General features: G+C 38.6%; 2 protein-coding genes across 4 annotated transcripts in view; one reads left to right on the top strand and one right to left on the bottom strand.

The window, feature by feature from the left end:
• The window catches only part of CEP85L (centrosomal protein 85 like), a 105,116-nt gene that overhangs the window by 45,718 nt on the left and 42,271 nt on the right, over positions 1–17,127 (top strand). The window lies entirely within an intron of this gene.
• Positions 5,610–15,577, bottom strand: PLN (phospholamban). 3 transcript variants are annotated; one of them, XM_063151070.1, is made up of 4 exons: positions 15,388–15,577; positions 15,210–15,303; positions 11,037–11,071; positions 8,070–8,538 (listed from the first exon to the last, which is right to left on the bottom strand). In XM_063151070.1, the coding sequence occupies exons 1-4, from the start codon at positions 15,560–15,562 to the stop codon at positions 8,501–8,503; spliced, it is 342 nt and encodes a 113-aa protein (XP_063007140.1). In that variant the 5' UTR covers positions 15,563–15,577; the 3' UTR covers positions 8,070–8,500. The 3 variants fall into 3 exon arrangements, with proteins under 3 accessions (XP_063007141.1, XP_063007140.1, XP_063007139.1); XM_063151071.1 differs by having other exon boundaries at positions 5,610–8,538; positions 15,210–15,465; XM_063151069.1 differs by having other exon boundaries at positions 15,210–15,577.

The raw sequence follows: 17,127 nt of genomic DNA, 5'->3' as shown, positions 1-17,127 counted from the left end.
AAATTGGTAAACAAAGCTGTAAAAGTTTAATTGAAACAAAAGTCATAACATTCGTCAAATAACATTGTTGCCACATAGAATTTTATTCTTAAATGTCAAATCAAAGCTAAGGTTTTTTTTACAATCCTGTCAGATCAGAAAATTAAAATTATTAATGTCAATATTTTCCTATATCACATTTTGATGAAACCATACTTTTCAGGAACAGGAAACTTTTTAACATGAGGGATTTTCACTTTTAGCTAGCAGAGTGAACTCCTTTGCTGTGAGCCATAACTAAGCTTTGGTGGTCTGTTCCTTTTGCTGTGAAGTTGGTAGCCCAGCAAATGGGACCCCGTTCATTGTAAGGTGCTTGTAGGTTCAGTCTGGAGTGCAGCAAATGATCGGAAACCAAACTTGGATGGTGCTTGATTGCAAAAAAAGCCTTGGCACTGGTTAGCTCGTAAGTTTGCCAGCTTTATATGTCATCTCTGGAAAATGCTTCCGTTTCAGTAGTGCATTTCAGCATTTGTTGAGGATTCTGTCATGTTCATTGCTGGCTGAGAGGAGGCTACTAGGATTGCATCTGGGGATTGTTTCTCCATGCTCTGACAGCAAAGTTTCTCACAGACTTCCTTGGTATGCAATTTTTGATCTGGAAATATATGCTCATTGGTGGCAGTAGGCTCATTTTCCTCAATTTATTAAAAAGGAATAGGTGACTTCATTGTTTTGTCTGGGCCAACTGGTGTCATAGTGGTTTCCCTAATCTAGGGAAACTTCTGAATATAGAGAAGGTCATATAGACAATAAGCTTTGAGTAGTCCCAAGCAGTGAATAACCATTTTGTTGGGACAACTGTTCTTATTCTGCTTTGGGCTAGAGTGGGTTTCCTGTTTGTTACTGTGGTTTTAATGTGCTTTGAACCATCTATGTCAAGCATCAACAGGAATTCTCCTAAGTAATACAAAATTATGTAACCATTGCCACATATATCTCTGGTACATAAATTTACATATTTTTTTAAAAGCAGAGTATTTCAAGATTATAAAAATAAATGATTGCTTTTTGTGATGTAGCTGTGCAAAGTTTTGTGCTTTAAATGCAAACAGATTGGAATTCATACTTCTATAACTATCAGCTTCAAAAAACTATGGGTATGTAGTGTGTAGAAGCCATTTCAAGTGGTTGTTGCACGTATTTCAGAGCAGGTGAGAAAAAAGCTTTTAATTATCTGTGCTGTTTTAGGCCATTGTCCTGGTTTGGCTGGGGCAGAGGCAATTTCCTTCGTAGTAGCTACACTTTGTACTTACACCAATCCATAGTCTCATGCTAGCTACTATACCATGAAGAAAATTACTTTATTCCAGATAAAATCAGCACACTAATGCTCTGTCAGCTTTGGAGCAGGTTGCATGGAGTGGAATGTGGATACTTACTAATGGCAGGACTTCCTTAAGCTTTCAGGTTTGCTGGGCATGTTGCCTTTTCCTGTGAAAAGTCTGTTCATAGATCCAGTTTAGATGAGTCTCCTGCAGATAACTGAATAACAATAGTGATCATATGGAAGTTCTGGGTGTGAACATGAATAGATCAGCTCTGTAATACACTCAGCACTCAGTAGTATATGTGCTGAATGAGGGATGTGCTGTTGGCAGTAGGAAGCTGGAGCTGGGGCTTCCCCCATCCATAAAACAACATCTGCCTCTTATGCATGTGTGTTAATATGCATATCTATGGCAATAAATTTACTGTACAATATATATTTTTTGGTTTACACTTGGTGATTCTTGTGGTTGGTTCCTGTGTTTCACTTGGGAAAGTGAGATGCTAAGAGAAAGTTGTCTGGCTCCAATGTGATGTACAAAAATCTGCTTCTGGTCCCCTCCTTTCCCAGCACTTCTCGTGTTTTTAGCTCTACCTTCTGGAAAATCATTCCAACGGAAGTGTGCTTTTGTTGGTCACTCTCCTTCCCAGGAGCCTGTGGGAAAAGTACATCACTCTGTAAAGTGCCACAAAAGAAGGTCCTGTAAGGAGTTTTTGCTGCGTGCCTAGAGGTGAGGACAGGCTATGGACTGATGATGGCACTGGCAAGTAACAAGTGCTCTGTCAAATACGGCTGCAGGACTCCCACACTGCTCACTTGACCTGTGCATAAGTGGTAAATCCTCTCTCTGAGGCTGTAGTGCATCTTGGGCTTGTGCAGCTGTGCCTACTGCTGGTGTATGTGCTGGTGCTAAGGGTCTCCTGGCCAGAGTTATGATAACCCTGGGTAATGGCCCTTTGTTTTTCAGTTGTTTTGACAGGTGCTTCTTTTGATATGCTGGTTAACATAAGGCTTCTGGCTTTTGAGGTGTTGCAGTGAAGCACAGGTGGTCAAAAAAAGTCTAAATAATAATAATGTTTTCATATTTGACCTTTACTTATCCCCATCTCTGCTACTGCAAGCTGCTTTTCAGGGATATCTTTGTTTCCATTTCCAGCATCTGTGCTTTTCTCTCCTCAGGTAATTTGATGTATGCTGTCAACTCAAAGCTGGCATTTTGGTCTGCCTTCTTGCTGTCATTTCCCATTAAGTATATGTTCTGCAGAAATTCCATTTTAAAAATTTGATTTCTGCTGTCCCCTTTTTGCAGAAATTATGTTCCTTGAATGCTGAAAATAATTTGTAGATCTTTAAATAACAATCATCTGTAGCAACGAGAAGCTGCAGTAGCTGCCAATGCATTCCTGGGTTTTTTTGGGTACTTGGTGAGGCTGTAGGTGCTTTCTTCACTCGGTGGCAGGTGCACAGCTTGTGCACAGCTCTTAGGATTGCTTTCTGATAAATCTGGGGTGTGAACACATTCTCTGTAACTGTCAGACACTTCAGCCTCTGCAGACTTCACATACTTATGTTCAGGTAGTCTAAAGTGTCTACATTATCATTGCAAAACCCACAGGGTGAAATCTGAGAAGGAAGCAGAGCCTTGCAGAGGTTCACATCAGCTTCACAAGGATAAATGCAAGCACTAGGACCAAGACAATGAGCAGAAAGTTAAGTAGCAGGTTGAGACCCCTGTTGTTGGCAAGATCCATAATGTGCATCAGTCTGCCCTCTTGTGCCTGCAGCAGACTCTTAATTGTAGCTTAGGGCTGCTCCTTCATTAGTAAGCTGTGTAGGTTCACAGGAATTTCATTCTGTCCATAGCTCTTCACCTGGTTTTTAGTTTCTGCCACTTAACAAAGAAATTGTATGCTTAAAATAGCTAGTTGTTTAGTTTTTTTCTGGAAAAGTATTCTGGATGCTCCTACAAGCCTTTTTTCTCAAATACCTTAAAAATAAAATTAAATAAAATTAAGGTTAATGATAACTTTCATTCCAGTACTGAAGAATTTCTGAAAAACTAATAATTAGAGGAAGGACTTGAATTTTCTCACAGAGTTTGGCACTTCACTGACTTTATCAATGTGTATGCTACTTTCCAGGCCCATCGAATTTTCAGAAGAATGAATGTTCTCAAGACTTGGTCTCTTTCAGCAACAGACTGTTGAAAATTTACTTCTAAAATACCTCTGTTGAGTGAAATACTGCTCTGCCTCCTGCTTTCTTATCTGGGCAAAATGTCTGTCTGTTAATAGAAGTATTTCCTACCCTTCTAGGGTTTGGCATCGTGCACTGCAGCCGTGTTTAGCTGGCAATGTGCTTTCTAAGGCCCACTGCAGTCCTGCGAATGCCTTACCAAGAATCTGGATTGAGCTGGCAGAGGATGTGTCCTCAGTGCTTTTAATAGCACATATGCAATTACTTATTTTAAGATAGCATTAATAACTTAACAATTGGGGTTTATTTATATAAATATATATACATGAGTGAAAGGAATATATAAACCCACTTAACCCTAATACTGCCAACAGTTGCCAAAACTTGCTTTTAATAATCAGCTACATTTTTAGGGAAGATCACAAGAGGGCAGTATTTTATAGTTTTACATCTTATACAAAGGTGTAACTTCTGGCATAATTTTGCCTTTAAAGAAAGAAAAAGCTTATAAAGCAATCAATTAAATATTACTACAGTAAATATTGGGACTGTGTTCATTAATTTAAATTACTAGGGTTCTTATTGAGGGTAGCATTAGTTCTTAAAAGAATCCTTATAAATATGTTCTGGGTTTTGGTTTGTTCATTTCTTCTTTTTTTCCCCCACTTTTTATCATGGAGGTCAAAGCTAAAAGGATTACATTTGTTGTTAAATAACACATCTCTGGATCTTGCAGGATTTCACACAAAAAATTTCCAGTTGTATTCTCCTAGGCACTATTCATTAATAGCCATACAAATACAGGTATCTGGTCTGTAACCTATAGTGTGTTTATATGCTTCCAAACACTCTTTAAATGAATGTGTTCAATTACTCTGCTCTAATTTTAGCAGAGAGGATATAAGTAAAGTATGTTTCAGCATACATTAAAAAGTGTGACCATTTTTTCTGATTATTGTTCAGTCTGTATCCCAGAATGGATAAGGTTGGAGGGGACTACCATCTTCCTGCTCAAGCAGGATCATCCTAGAGCACATGGCACAGGATTGTGTCCAGGGGGTGTCTGAACATCTCCCATGAGGGAGACTCCACAGCCTCTCTGGGCAACCTGTTCCAGTGCACAGTCACCTGCACTAAAGTTCTCCCTCACATTCACATGGAACTTTCTGTGCATCAGTTTCTGTCCATTGCCTCCTGTCCTGTTGCTTGGCAGCACCCAGCAGAGCCTGGCTCCATCCTCTTGGCACCCCTTCAGACAGACATTGATAAGGTCCCCTCCCTCAGTCACTTCTTCTGGAGGCTGAACAGGCCCAGCTCCCTCAGACTTTGCTCTGAACAGAAGTACTCCTCCAGTGCCTTAGTGATCTTTGCCATCCTCTGCTGGACCTGCTGCAGGAGCTCCATGTCTCTCTTGTACTGAGGAGCCCAGAAATGGGCATGGCACTCCAGCCTCACTAGGGTGGAGTAGAGAGGCAGGATCATCTCCCTTGACCTGCTGGGAATGCTCTTCCTAATGCATGCCAGGATACCACTGGCCTAGTTATACCATTGGCCGTTGGTGTAGTTGTAGCAAAACTTATGTAAAAGATTTTTGTGCAGGGGCGTGACAAACATTTTGTGCATGTTGTGTGAATAATTTTGTTTAAGGCTGTTTACTCTTGTCTGTCCAATGAGTGGATCAGTTCTGTCAGGAAGGGAAGTTGTTGCTAAATTGATGTAGAACAGTTATTAAAGAAATGCAAGTATCTGATGCCTTCTAAAACACCTTCTGACTAGTCTTGGTTAGAGCAAAGTTTCAGTTTTTAAATGGGTCATGTTTTCACATAGAGAATAATAATAACAATTCAATTGTTAAATCAAGTGTTGTATCATTTTTTGCTGAGGAGCTGGCTGAGGAAACACAGCTTTAAAACCAGCTTATTATGGTTCCTGATTCAGCTCCTTCCCGGTATAAAATTGTCATGGAAGTTGGTAATTTTTTTTTTGGAGGAAGAGATTTTTGCCTGTTTAGCTGTCTTTATTCACTACTGGTGTGTAAAATGACCTTAGGAAAGAGATTTAGGCTTGGGTGGAGTGGAGCAGAGAACTAAAAATATAATCCAAGCTATTTGCTGTACATGTTTGCTATTTTTATTATGACTCATAAAAGTGCTAAACTTTTTGATTACATTTGCAGAAAATTAATTAGGAGTAGTTACAAGCTCTAGCTACATGTAAGTGACCTGGACATTGCAAAATAGTCAAGATTACTCCTGAAAACCAAAACAGAATAAATAGAGATTTAGAGAATTAGAAAGCTGTGTGATGACTAGCTTCTTTTCACATAACTTTAATAAGTAAGTAATAGAATCTTTCTAAACAATTGGATATATTTTATGCATTAATATTTTTCAAGCAGTCCTTTTATTAAATAAAAATACTGTAGATATTATTTTTAAAGCTTGTATAAGTCTACAAAGAAGACTGTATTACGTACAGAAGGGTTTTTTTTTAAATTTCTGGGTTCAGTTGACAATTGGTGATATAGAGGATATAAGAGATTATTTAATCAACAGAAGCCTAAGACACCAATGAACCATATACAGTATTTGCAATATATCTGCATTGCTGTAAAATAGCAGTAAGTCTTTCAGTTTATTGATAACTTGGTTTTGTTCTTGTTTGGTTATTGTTTTAAAATAAGTTATGGATTTTCAGGTACATAAAAGGAAAGTGGAGAGTTTGTTTTTATTGCGCTACATTTTTTAGCAATGCTTTACTCTGACTCCTTTAAATTATTGGCTTGTGAAACCTCTAACCCCAAACATGTCCTCTGAATGCAGTGCTGATGCTTTACTCTTAACCCTTCTTTCTTCAGCAGGTTTTCAGTACTGTAAAACTGTCTATTTTCAGTTGAAGTCTCTTGAAACACATTCCAAAGCAAATAAAGCTAGAAACTCTATCCATCACAAAAATACAGATTCGAAAAGAGAAGAAAAGCAAGAAGGATTAAAAGGGAAAGTATGCTTGCTAAAATCTCATGCATTTGTGAGAGTGGCCAGAATGCATGAAATGGAAATTGAGATTTACACTGACAATTCAAATCAGTAATGCTGATATACTAACTTGCAAGTGTGGGGATGTGTTGCCAGTCTCACCAGTGCTCACCCTAATCCTCATACAAGTAGCTGTCTTAATTTCCTCCTGTGGGTAGCCTTACTTCAGAGTCTGGTCTCAACATACCTACTCACTAGATAGGAAATTCACCACTGGATTTGCTTGCATTCCATTGAATACAGATTTTTTTCAGAGATTTCTTCCCTTCCTGCTCAGCTGTTTATTATCAACTTCTACTCATGAAATATTAAGTCTTAAAGGCAGACTACAAGACAAACTTGTTTTGATTTTTCTGTATTAATTAATAAGAATGTTTACATAGAATGGAATAGAAGAATATCTCTTTTAAAAATGGATGTCTGTCTGACCTCTGTTGATTCTTAAGCTTTCTTTAAATTTGAAAAGTGTATCAAATTTCTGGGGATTTTGCTTAATACCAGCAACATGTAATAGGGTAAGTAGGGTTGGAAGTCATCTACTCAGTCTGGTTGCTCACAGTTTTTGGAGCAGAAGTGGCATCTTTTATGTGTATAGCCTGTGGTTTACATGTTGAAAAGATATTTCTGCAGTGCTTTTCCCTTCTGTGCATAACTGTTTACAATGAACTTTTTTATGTGTCATTTATTTTAGGAAAGTACTTTCATGTTCTCTAGCAAGAATTTGCAGTTGAAGATGGGGATGTTACTTATGGATACACATCAGTCACAACAGTAATGATGGCCTAGACTTTTGTCTTTGCCACATCAGGTGTAAGCCACCTCATGTGACATTGGCAAGTTCCAAGTTTTTTTGTAGTTTTAAACTAAGGAAATTACTACATAAATAAGAACAGTCCCTAATTAAGTTGTCTGAAGGCAAATGTTAAGAACTCTGAGAATCCAAGTTGTGCCAGTTGTCATGTCAATCAAATTACTGTGGAAAACAATATTTTTTATTTCAGTTATGGCAGTGTCAATTTTTTTCTGCAAAACATAATGAAAAATCTTGCCAGATGTCACATATATAAGACCCCTTAAATAGAGAGAAAAACACATGACCTAGTTTTTTTCTTTCGGAGTTAGAAGAGATTTTTGGTTCGTTCTCATATTCCTTTAAAAACCACTAAAGTGATTTGAATGCCTTTAGCTGATAATGCAGAGATGCAGCACTTTGAACTAAGCAGAGCAGAAATTTTCCCAGGATGTGTTGAGGGCTGTGTACCTGTAAGCTATTCTTTGGGTAGGCATGGTCCAAATCTGGAACCCTTCCAAGGGCTTAAGGATTTTCAGAGAAACCTAAAAAGACTTAGGCCCCCAGAAAGTGATTATGGTGTTTAGCTGACTAAAACTTTGAATTACCAGCTGCTGGCTGTTACTGATTGAGCAGATAATCTGATTTACTGATACTTTAACCCGTGTAGCAGAGACATCTCTTGGTTGAGACGGACAAATTGAGTCATGCACAACTTGGTAACTACAGGCTCTAAACACTGTTCTGCACAGACAATGTGTTTTTAATACATGAGCAGGCAGTAAGATAGCAGAGCACTGGTTGGCACACTCTCTAGTCCAAGTGCTAGCCCCTGTCGCGTGAGGATCCTTGCACTGGAGTTTGCACGTGTAGGTCTCTCTTCCCCCTGGGGTGACTTTCCTAGAGGACAGGGCAGAGACGTGCTGGAACTTCAGAGAAGCATCACTATGATACAGATCAGCAAGAGGCAAATTAGAATCAGGCAGAAATTCACAAAGAGCTCCTGGAGCCTTTGGCGTGCTTGTGGGTTGACCTCAATAGTTGAGGCTCTCCTCAGAGCGGAGCGGGTCATGTGTTGGACCTTCTCCATGGCAACAGGAAAGCAGAGGGCACAAATCAGAGGTTTTAGGAGTGCAGGAAAGAAAAGCAGCGGTCAGGAACAGTGCAAAGTGCCTAATATCTTCTCTTTGTTTTAGACAGCCTTTGTGGAGCTGGAAAGCAGGAAAGCAGAGAATTAGAAGTGCAGAAGTGGTTTTGAGTGTAAATAAAGATGGTAAAAGCAATCTGTTTATTTCAGACTTTCTAGGGCTTTAAAACAAAGCTTTTAGGTTAAAATTGAATTTTAAAATTTTATTTATAATTTTAGATTTGTGTTGTGTTATGCTTCTCCTCCTGAAGACTACTGAGCCCCTGCTTCTTAGCAGTGTTGAGTAACTGTGCTATGGAAATTGTGGATATCTGGATTTTGCCCAGATTATTGCCTTAGATCCTAAGTTCTCTATCTCACACGGCCTCTGAAAAGGCTGTGGCTGATTGCCTTTCCACACACACCTCTCTGCTTTATTTGTTCAAGGACTTGTGAAGGCTTGATGATAAGAGTAGGGTCACAGACCTTTCGGCCAGGAGATCTGGATAGTCCTGCTGACTGGTACTGACAGGGCAGATAACCTGATTTACCAGTACCTTTTGCTGGAAGGAAGGAAAAGAATTCTTGTTGAAGTATTTCCATTCCAAGAAAAAGTTCTTTATGGTGGGCATTTAAAACTTAATGCATCACTGCTCTTGGGAATTTTAGTAACATACTTCTCAACAGCAAAGACAGAGTAAGGACTAAATCTTTTTTTTTATGTTGGACAGTGTGTGCAAAACGTGGGTGCAAAGGCAGAGGAACAAAACAAAGCATTTACAAACTTTGTCTTTTAAGTGAGTGTTACATTTAAAGTGTATTTTTCCTCCTTTTTAGTGGCAGATGGGAGGACAGGGTATCAATTATTTTAAAACTCCAAATAAGTAGTTGCAACATAAAACCCTCCTGTGAAAACCTTCTGTGGCAAGAAGCTGGCTTTGATATATGCTTGTTCAGCTCATGGTGAATTGGATTCTCAATGTAGGTGCTGTCACAATGTGAAAACTTGGTTTTTAAAAATAATGATGATCTGTCAAACTTTATTCCTAAAGCTACATTTACCCCTAAACATTTTATGAATTTATATTGTGTATATATATTTCATAGAAGGCCTCCCCTTGTCACCACTTCATTTTGTTTTTTCCCGAAATAAGTGAAATTATATTTGCCACATAGAGGAAAACAATTGCTTAGATGTCTGCTGCCCAAATTACATGATGATCCTGACTGAATCAGAGATACTTTGCCCATGAATTTGTCTTTATAGGTGGCTAAAATGGAAAAACCTTAAAAGGAAACAAAAGTGTCTTTCAGACTCTTCCTTTTTTAATCCTATCATGTTGGGCTGTAGAGTGAAATGTTACTGTATGGACAGAATGCATGTGTTCTCAGTGGCAGTGTTGGTATTTAAGAGACTTTCAAAAGCAATCAGATTGCTCGTGGTTATTCTAACACCCTTAGAGGACTCCGTGTGATGACATCTCCTTCTCAAACTGAACTTCAGATTTTGTTATGATTTTTGAGCTGTAGTTGATCTTAACTTTATTGCAAAAAAAACATACACCAGAACATACTCTTGTAGTGACTACAATTTTTCATCTTTGTTTGACTTTTTGCTGTACCTGTTTTCATCTATTTAAGCAGTTAAATGCTTGCCAAGTATATTCTGCTTAGTTCTTTAATAATCATGGTCTGTCCCAAGTGCAGTAAAAGCAAGACATGCACAGGAATTCTAAAGTCTCTTAGCTGAATTCACATTCATTCTCCCAGCCCAGTACAGGCTGAAATGCATTAAACTGTTTATCCTCTTGCAGACAAGTCTCAGTAGATGAACCACAAATGGATTTACATGGATAGAGAGGAGTTTGTGTAACCAGGTTCTGTGACAGACACTGCTCAGAGAACAGCATTTCCTGTGGGTGACTTCATCACGGCATTTTATGTCATTTTTTCAGTGTCAGGTGTGTGTAGCTCTTGGTCTTTGGGCTGTGTGTAACCTGTTGCAGCAACATTTATCTTTCCTAATTATTTTTTTCTTGGAGCCCACAGAAGGATTGGAACAGCATCAATGTGTACTTGTGCACATGCAGAATAAATGCAAATTCCATTTCATTAGGAACTAATGCAACCCTACTGCATTAGGTGTAACTGCACTCATGCTGGCACCTGCGCTGCAGTGTTGCTGCATGACTCAAAGGGCCAGGCCCTGAGGCTCTGAAGTGCTTCCATAAAAAGCAATATTATCTGGTTGGGCATCACAGATGCAAGGCCAAAATAGATTTTTAGACGTGACCAGAAAGGGATACAAAACGATCTTAAAAAGTGGAAGGTAGCATAAGTTAAGATCTTTATACATCATACAGCTAGAAGACATTGTAGAGAAGGGATGAGGAGAGGACAAAATAGATTGAGTTTCTTGATTTAATAGTTTATGTGGTTTTGGAAGTTTTTGAAACATCTGTATGTTGTTTAACCTCCTGTCTGTGGGGTAAATTTTCTTGTAAGGAAAGGAAGCCAATTCTGTGTCTGTATTTCAACAAGTTTGTCTTTACAAGTGCTCGGGTTCAACTAATAAACACATACCTTGCTTGTTAATCCTCCATGGCACTGTCACCCACCTATAGTGTGCAGAAAGAGAAACAGATTCAGTAACACAGCTGCATACAGGCTATCAAGGTCAAAATGGACAGCTTGGAAAATAATTACACAGAAACAAAGATTGGTCATTGTCACAAATAGTAACTGCTCTCTGCTGTTCAGTACCTGGTGTTTTAGGCCAGTATAAAGAAGAATTGGTCATGCAGACACCACTTCTTGAAACAAACGTGCAGCAACAGGGCAAATCATATTTGATATTTTTTAGGAGTCACAAAGTGTGACTCGTATGACAAGACTGAGCATCACACAAGAGGAGCAGTTGGCTGCATGGCTGTGCAGTTCTGTTTTATGAGTGCTGCTGTTAATGGATGTGCAGGCTTGTCTTAGGCACAGAGTGAATCTGCAGAAGGTGTCTGGTGGCTGGCCCTCTATGTTACTATGTAGGGAATCCCCTATACTCCATACTTCAGAATGAGTCACTGATCACAGTTATTGCTTCCCACTTCACTGACATGTGACTGTTTCCCTGATTTGTATTAGGCTATTTTTATCTTTGTTCCTGGGTGCCCTTCACAATGAGAGAGGGTATGTGACCGAAGTGAAAACTGTGGGCCATTCCTGGTGCAACTGCATTGACTCCTTTGAAGTCACACGGGATAAATTTGGCTCCCTTGGAAATGCCACAGCCTGTTTCCTGTCATACATTCACTAAATGCAGCCGTGATATCAGTGGAATAGAAGAAGTTTGACTTACTTGAATTCTTGCAGTTCCACATGACCAAGTGAAGCCCTGAGGGGCTGTTAAAGTTATGTTGCATAAGTCTATTGCATAGATTTTTAGAATGACATGTCCCAAAACCTCAGTAATTCACTTCTATCCATTGAAAAAAAAAAAAAGCCTTACTAAGCATGGACGTAGTGATGGAAAAAGTACATAAAGTGATGTTGATTAAAGATTTAGGCACTGACTTGTGGCATATAATATAATTTTTCAGTCATATGGAGACAGTATTTCCTCGGGATGGGGAAAGAAGCAACAATTCAGCTTATAGTTTGAAAAGTGCTGGTAACACGAAAAGCACACTCATTTTATCATTCTCTTTACGTTTTGTTTGTTTTGTACTGAAGTGTCATGCGTGTTTCAGAGAGCATAGGGGAAGACTCACATTTCAGATTATTATTTTTCCCTCTCTGACAAATTCATTGTTTCTACAGTCTTCCTTCTGAGTAGCTTTGATGTTTTTGGTGTTCTAAGACACAAGACCAACAGTGAGAGCCTCTACTTGTATTTCAAGTCCCTGAGAATGTGAATGGTGTAGGTGACAAGAAATTACACTGATGAATAGATGAACACACCAGTCATTTTGGGTTTTGAAATTTTTCTACATATCTTGTGGATAACTGGGACTTACATGTGTGCTGGTCCATTAGAGTAGCCTGGGAGCCAGTGCTTTGGGCTAGGTTTTAAGTTGGTTAAATTTTCTGCAACTGCAGCAGGACCATGCAGTGGGATCTTGAGCAGGTTCCTCAATTTCCATACTCATCAAAACAAGACATAAAATAACTGTATACCAATTCCATTCTGTTGGTGTGATCTGCCTTTTACTTAGTAAATTTCTTTTAGGAAATGAACTCCATGCTCTGCTGTGTTCACTGATTATCTAACGAGTTGTTTCATGTTCAGTTTTAGCTATGGTGGTTCATAATGTCCCTTTAATAGGAAATAGTCTAAGTGCAATTTGAATTAAAGTAAAAATTTAAATACATCTAGCATGTATAAAAGGTAGAAGTAGAAGGGGATGTTCCAAGTTTTGTTTTTAACCTTCTAGCATGTCAGGGAACAACGAAATGGCATTGATTGAGAAGGATATAATAGATAAATTCAACTTCTGTGAAGTTACTTGATGCCAGGAAGGTCCTGTTTAGCCTTTTTTCAATCTTCAGAAAGTAAAAGCAATGTTCAGTTCTAAAGTGTATTGTAGTTTTAGGGAACAGAACTTTACTTCCCTGTGGGATTTTTTATTTCTCCAGCTGGGGTACTTTTTTTATTCCTAAATCAAATTATTCTTAAAGCAAACAAAAAGTTGCTGGGGTAGTTCTGTGCATGTATCCCATTTTTGTTTGCTGATGGTCTGAAAAAGCAGTGAAAATCACCTTTACACTACTAGTTACAAACTGATGATTTCAGTGAGTTTCCTGCTGGAAAGCACTATGGAGGCACTATGTTCCTAACTTCCTCAAAGAATGAGAAATAAATGCAGCTTTTAAAAATAAAAATGTGGTAATACATGAATCTGAATCTCTCTTAAATAACAATTGCGCTGTTGTCTTGACAAATGAGTAGCAAAAAAAAAAGCAGAAAATTGCCTGCTGTAAATTAAATGCCTAATTTCACATTGATTTGTAACACTTATCACCTGTCCTGTGGCACATGCCTGTGTCATGACTGTAGGTTGTTTCTCAGGGTTTGGATATCTGTGACGTGGGATGTTATAAGTGTGAAATTTTTAAATTTAATTTAACAGCTGAGCCACTATCTCATCTACATTAAATTACTGAACTCTAACCAGATAAAATGAGAGATGATGGAGCAGCTGACCTGCTGTAGCTATGGGATGCATTCCAGCTTCCAGGGAAGAGCTGCCTATAGCAGTTAAGTGTTGGTGTGTATGTTCAATTTATGTGTGTATTTCTAAAGGTCTGCATATGCAATATTTGTGGTAGAAGAGAAGGATTCTCTGGGTGGTAGAATACACCTTAACTCCTCTCTTCACTTGAAAACACATTTTTTGTATAACTTCAGCCTTGAAAAAAATCTGCCTCGGAATCTTCTTTGCTCTTTGTAGGCACTGGGAGGTCTGAAGTGCTGCTTCTGCCTACTGAAAACAGCTTCTAGAGAACTCTGTACCACATTGTTTGCCTCGGGAGTAACAGCATGTCCAGACATTTCTCTCACTTGAACATTCAAAAATGGCACAAGGCTGCTGAGCACAGAACCAAGCAGCTGGATGTATCTTTGCCTGATGCCTGCCAGTCACTAGGAAAAGGAATTAAGTGTATCTGTTCACTAACAGGGAAAACACACCTCACAAAATTACAAGTCTATATTAGGTTTGTCTCTTCTATAACCACATGTAGACATAAGTAGTAAGGTGTCAATTGGTGAAAGGGGGGAACAAGATTGTAAGGAGCATAAGTACCTTAGAGACGTGCATATTCAAGAATTGTATTTCTTTTAAAAATATTTGTATATGTAAATATTGAATGTTCTCTATGTGACACGTTTCTCTGAGATGCACCTTATTTCAGTGATTTTAAAGCTGGGATTGTATTGCATTGTACAACATGTCTGCGCTTCCCTTAGAAATAAAAGGGTTCTTTTCTGCATTTGAAATTCATTTCATGATGTTACAAATCCTAGCTGAATTATTTCTCAGTTATTAGAAGCAAGTGTTATGTTAGTTACAATGAACATCAGGAGAAAATAAAATTTTATGGATGTCAAAGCAAAAACACTATGTGGATTCTGTAGCCTGAACTTAGAGTAACATGGTATAATTTCTGTTCTAGTAGTGCTATAAATCACTTAAATTTTTAAATTAAGGGTAATTTTTCATCATGCAGCAAAAAAGTTTTGCTCTCTTAATGTGTTAGATCAGAAACATGTTTTACAGAGTTAATGGTGAAAGAGCTTCTTTACCCTTGCCAGTCTGTGAATATGCAGCTTTGGGAAAAAGAATGCCTCTGTAAAACTTTGAGAATTATTCTTTTGTAGATTTTTGATTAAAAACCAAGACCAAACAGACAAAAGAAAAAACAAGCAAAAGGTATTAAATTTAAAAGGAAAGGCAAAGGTGTGAGAAACATGATGAAACCTTCTCACATTCTTGTGCAATACCACCTGTATAAATCATCTACCCAAGGACAGCTGGTGTCCTATGAACATATAGGAAATTATGTTGCCTTTACTGTTGCTGAAAGACTCCCCGCAGATCAGTAGATCTTTGACTCAGAGCTATAATGCCTATATTTCCATATTTTTGATAAACAGTTAAAGCCAGCTGTTAATTTGAGTAGAGGAGGTTTCTGTAGAAAAGTACAGTTACAGCATGCCTTCCTGCAAGATTTAAAAGATAACACAGAAGAGAGGTTCCTTACCCCTGGTGTGACTTGGTGAAGCACAGAGGAGCTTGCTCCGGGCTGTGGGACGTGCCTGCCGATCTCTGGCAACTTTTCCGAGTCTGTGACCAAGCTGTGGAAACAATTGAAGTAGGCTGAGGGGAAAAAATAACAAAAGTTTCAGAGGCAGGGCTCACAGTGTCACTCAGCAGCTCACAAGTTGATTGGTCCCATTTGCCTTCTGACACAGGCAGTGGCTGCTCTGAGCTTGTTCCCAGCAGAAATGTATTAACATGGGCAGCATGGGCAGCACCTTTCCTTTTGTGAGGGGACCTGTGTGCCAGGGAGACCACCTGCTCAATCACAGGATGAGGGAATCTGGGAGGCTGCATGCTTCAGTAGGGTGGCAAAGGGAGCTCTTCCCTGGCACCCTGCCTTTTTTAAAACAGGGACTTAAATGGGAGCTTACTCAGGGAGCTGCTTTGGATGTGTTACTTTTGCTACAGCAATGTTTCTTCTTTATAGGAAAACCTCAATAGTGGGGGCTCATACATTTCTTGTGGGTGTTTGACTTGTAATGGTTTTCTTTTGTCCAAGGTATTTTTTAAACTACACTTTCAATATATATGGTTGTGATAATTCTGTTACATACCTGGTATTCAGTTTATAGTGCATGATGAATGCTTCCCAAGATAATCTTTCTTCTCATAGTGCTTAAACTGAAATAACTTTTCTGCATTTCAGGCCTCTTCCAAACACTAATGGGTGGGTTAGAGGATTTTTTTTTCCAAATCTGACATATGTAAGTTCATCTCTGAAATTTATCATTACTATATATTTTCAAGTATCTATCTTTTCTTTAAAACACACTTCCACATTTTTTTCTTCCTCTCCCACTGTGGCTGGAAACTATTTAAGTGAATTTTTTGAGAACCCTTTCTCTTTGTTTGGATAGTAGTAGCGGCTTGATGCTACTTTACAGGTTATCTTACATATATTTTCCCGTGTTGAGAAGTGACAACATAATGCATATATGGAGTAGGTTTGGTGCACTGGGGAAGTGAAGGATTTACTGGATGCAAAAGGATTAAGCTGTCAAGTGAGAGCATCCAGCATCAGGCTTTCTGTGTGGATACAACTGACAGCATGGGCCATTACCTCATTGGGAAATTGCAGGCAAAAATATAGAAGCTCAGCCAAACTCTGAACACTTACAGATTCAGTTTTGGCAATGATTGTTTAGCATAGATGAGTGCTTGGCTTTAAGCAGGAACCCAGACAGGGTGAGTTTTTTTGGTTTAGTTTGGGTTTTTTGTTCCCTGGAAGCCCTGCTACAGTACATTGTTCAAACCAGAGACAAAAGGGCTTTGGGGGTGATGTACAACCCTTTTTCAAGTTGAGCTCTGTTTTTATTTTTGTAAATATGATTTAGCTCTTCTGCAAATTGGTTATGTGACAGTTGAAGTTAGCAGCTTGGTTTTAGTATCATAAATCTGCCTGCTTTCAGTTGTCCTTTAGTATCAAACCCAGGAAGTCTGGGGTCACATATTTCAGTTGAAAGTTAATTGAATATCTTTACAGTGAGGAGTAATGGTTCTTTACTGGTGCAAAGTGTTTCATAATTTACTTATAATGGCATTATTAATGTTATAAATCTCTCACAGTCAAGCAAACTGTATTTGGCTTTTATATGAGGGAAGTTTCATGTTTTTATTGTATGCTGTCATCCAAGAAAAGTGCTAGCATTGGATTGTTGGCTTTTTAATGAAATTTGTACTATTGAAATTCACCCTCTATATTTTGTTATGAAGTCCAGCAGTACTGCAGCACTGCAACAGCTGCAGTGCTGTTCCTCCCTTTTACAAAGTTGATGTAAAATTGTCATGTTATTTAGTTACACTACCCCAAATTTTTGGGTCTTTTGGTTAATGAATTGGAGCTTTTTAGAAATGAGATA

This window comes from Melospiza melodia, chromosome 3 (assembly GCF_035770615.1).
Source record: "Melospiza melodia melodia isolate bMelMel2 chromosome 3, bMelMel2.pri, whole genome shotgun sequence".
Classification (NCBI taxonomy): Eukaryota; Metazoa; Chordata; class Aves; order Passeriformes; family Passerellidae; genus Melospiza; species Melospiza melodia.
This window is presented reverse-complemented; position numbering and strand designations above follow the sequence as displayed.

What these genes read in the sequence shown, in the direction of transcription:
- PLN (XM_063151069.1), bottom strand. Translation starts at nt 15,562, where the DNA reads ATGCAGCCTCCCAGATTCCCTCATCCTGTGATTGAGCAGGTGGTCTCC. An exon ending in TTCACCAAGTCACACCAGGG is followed by an intron (nt 11,072 to 15,209) that starts GTAAGGAACCTC and finishes TGCACACTATAG; the next exon opens with GTGGGTGACAGTGCCATGGA. An exon ending in ATGGAGGATTAACAAGCAAG is followed by an intron (nt 8,539 to 11,036) that starts GTATGTGTTTAT and finishes CCTGCTTTCCAG; the next exon opens with CTCCACAAAGGCTGTCTAAA.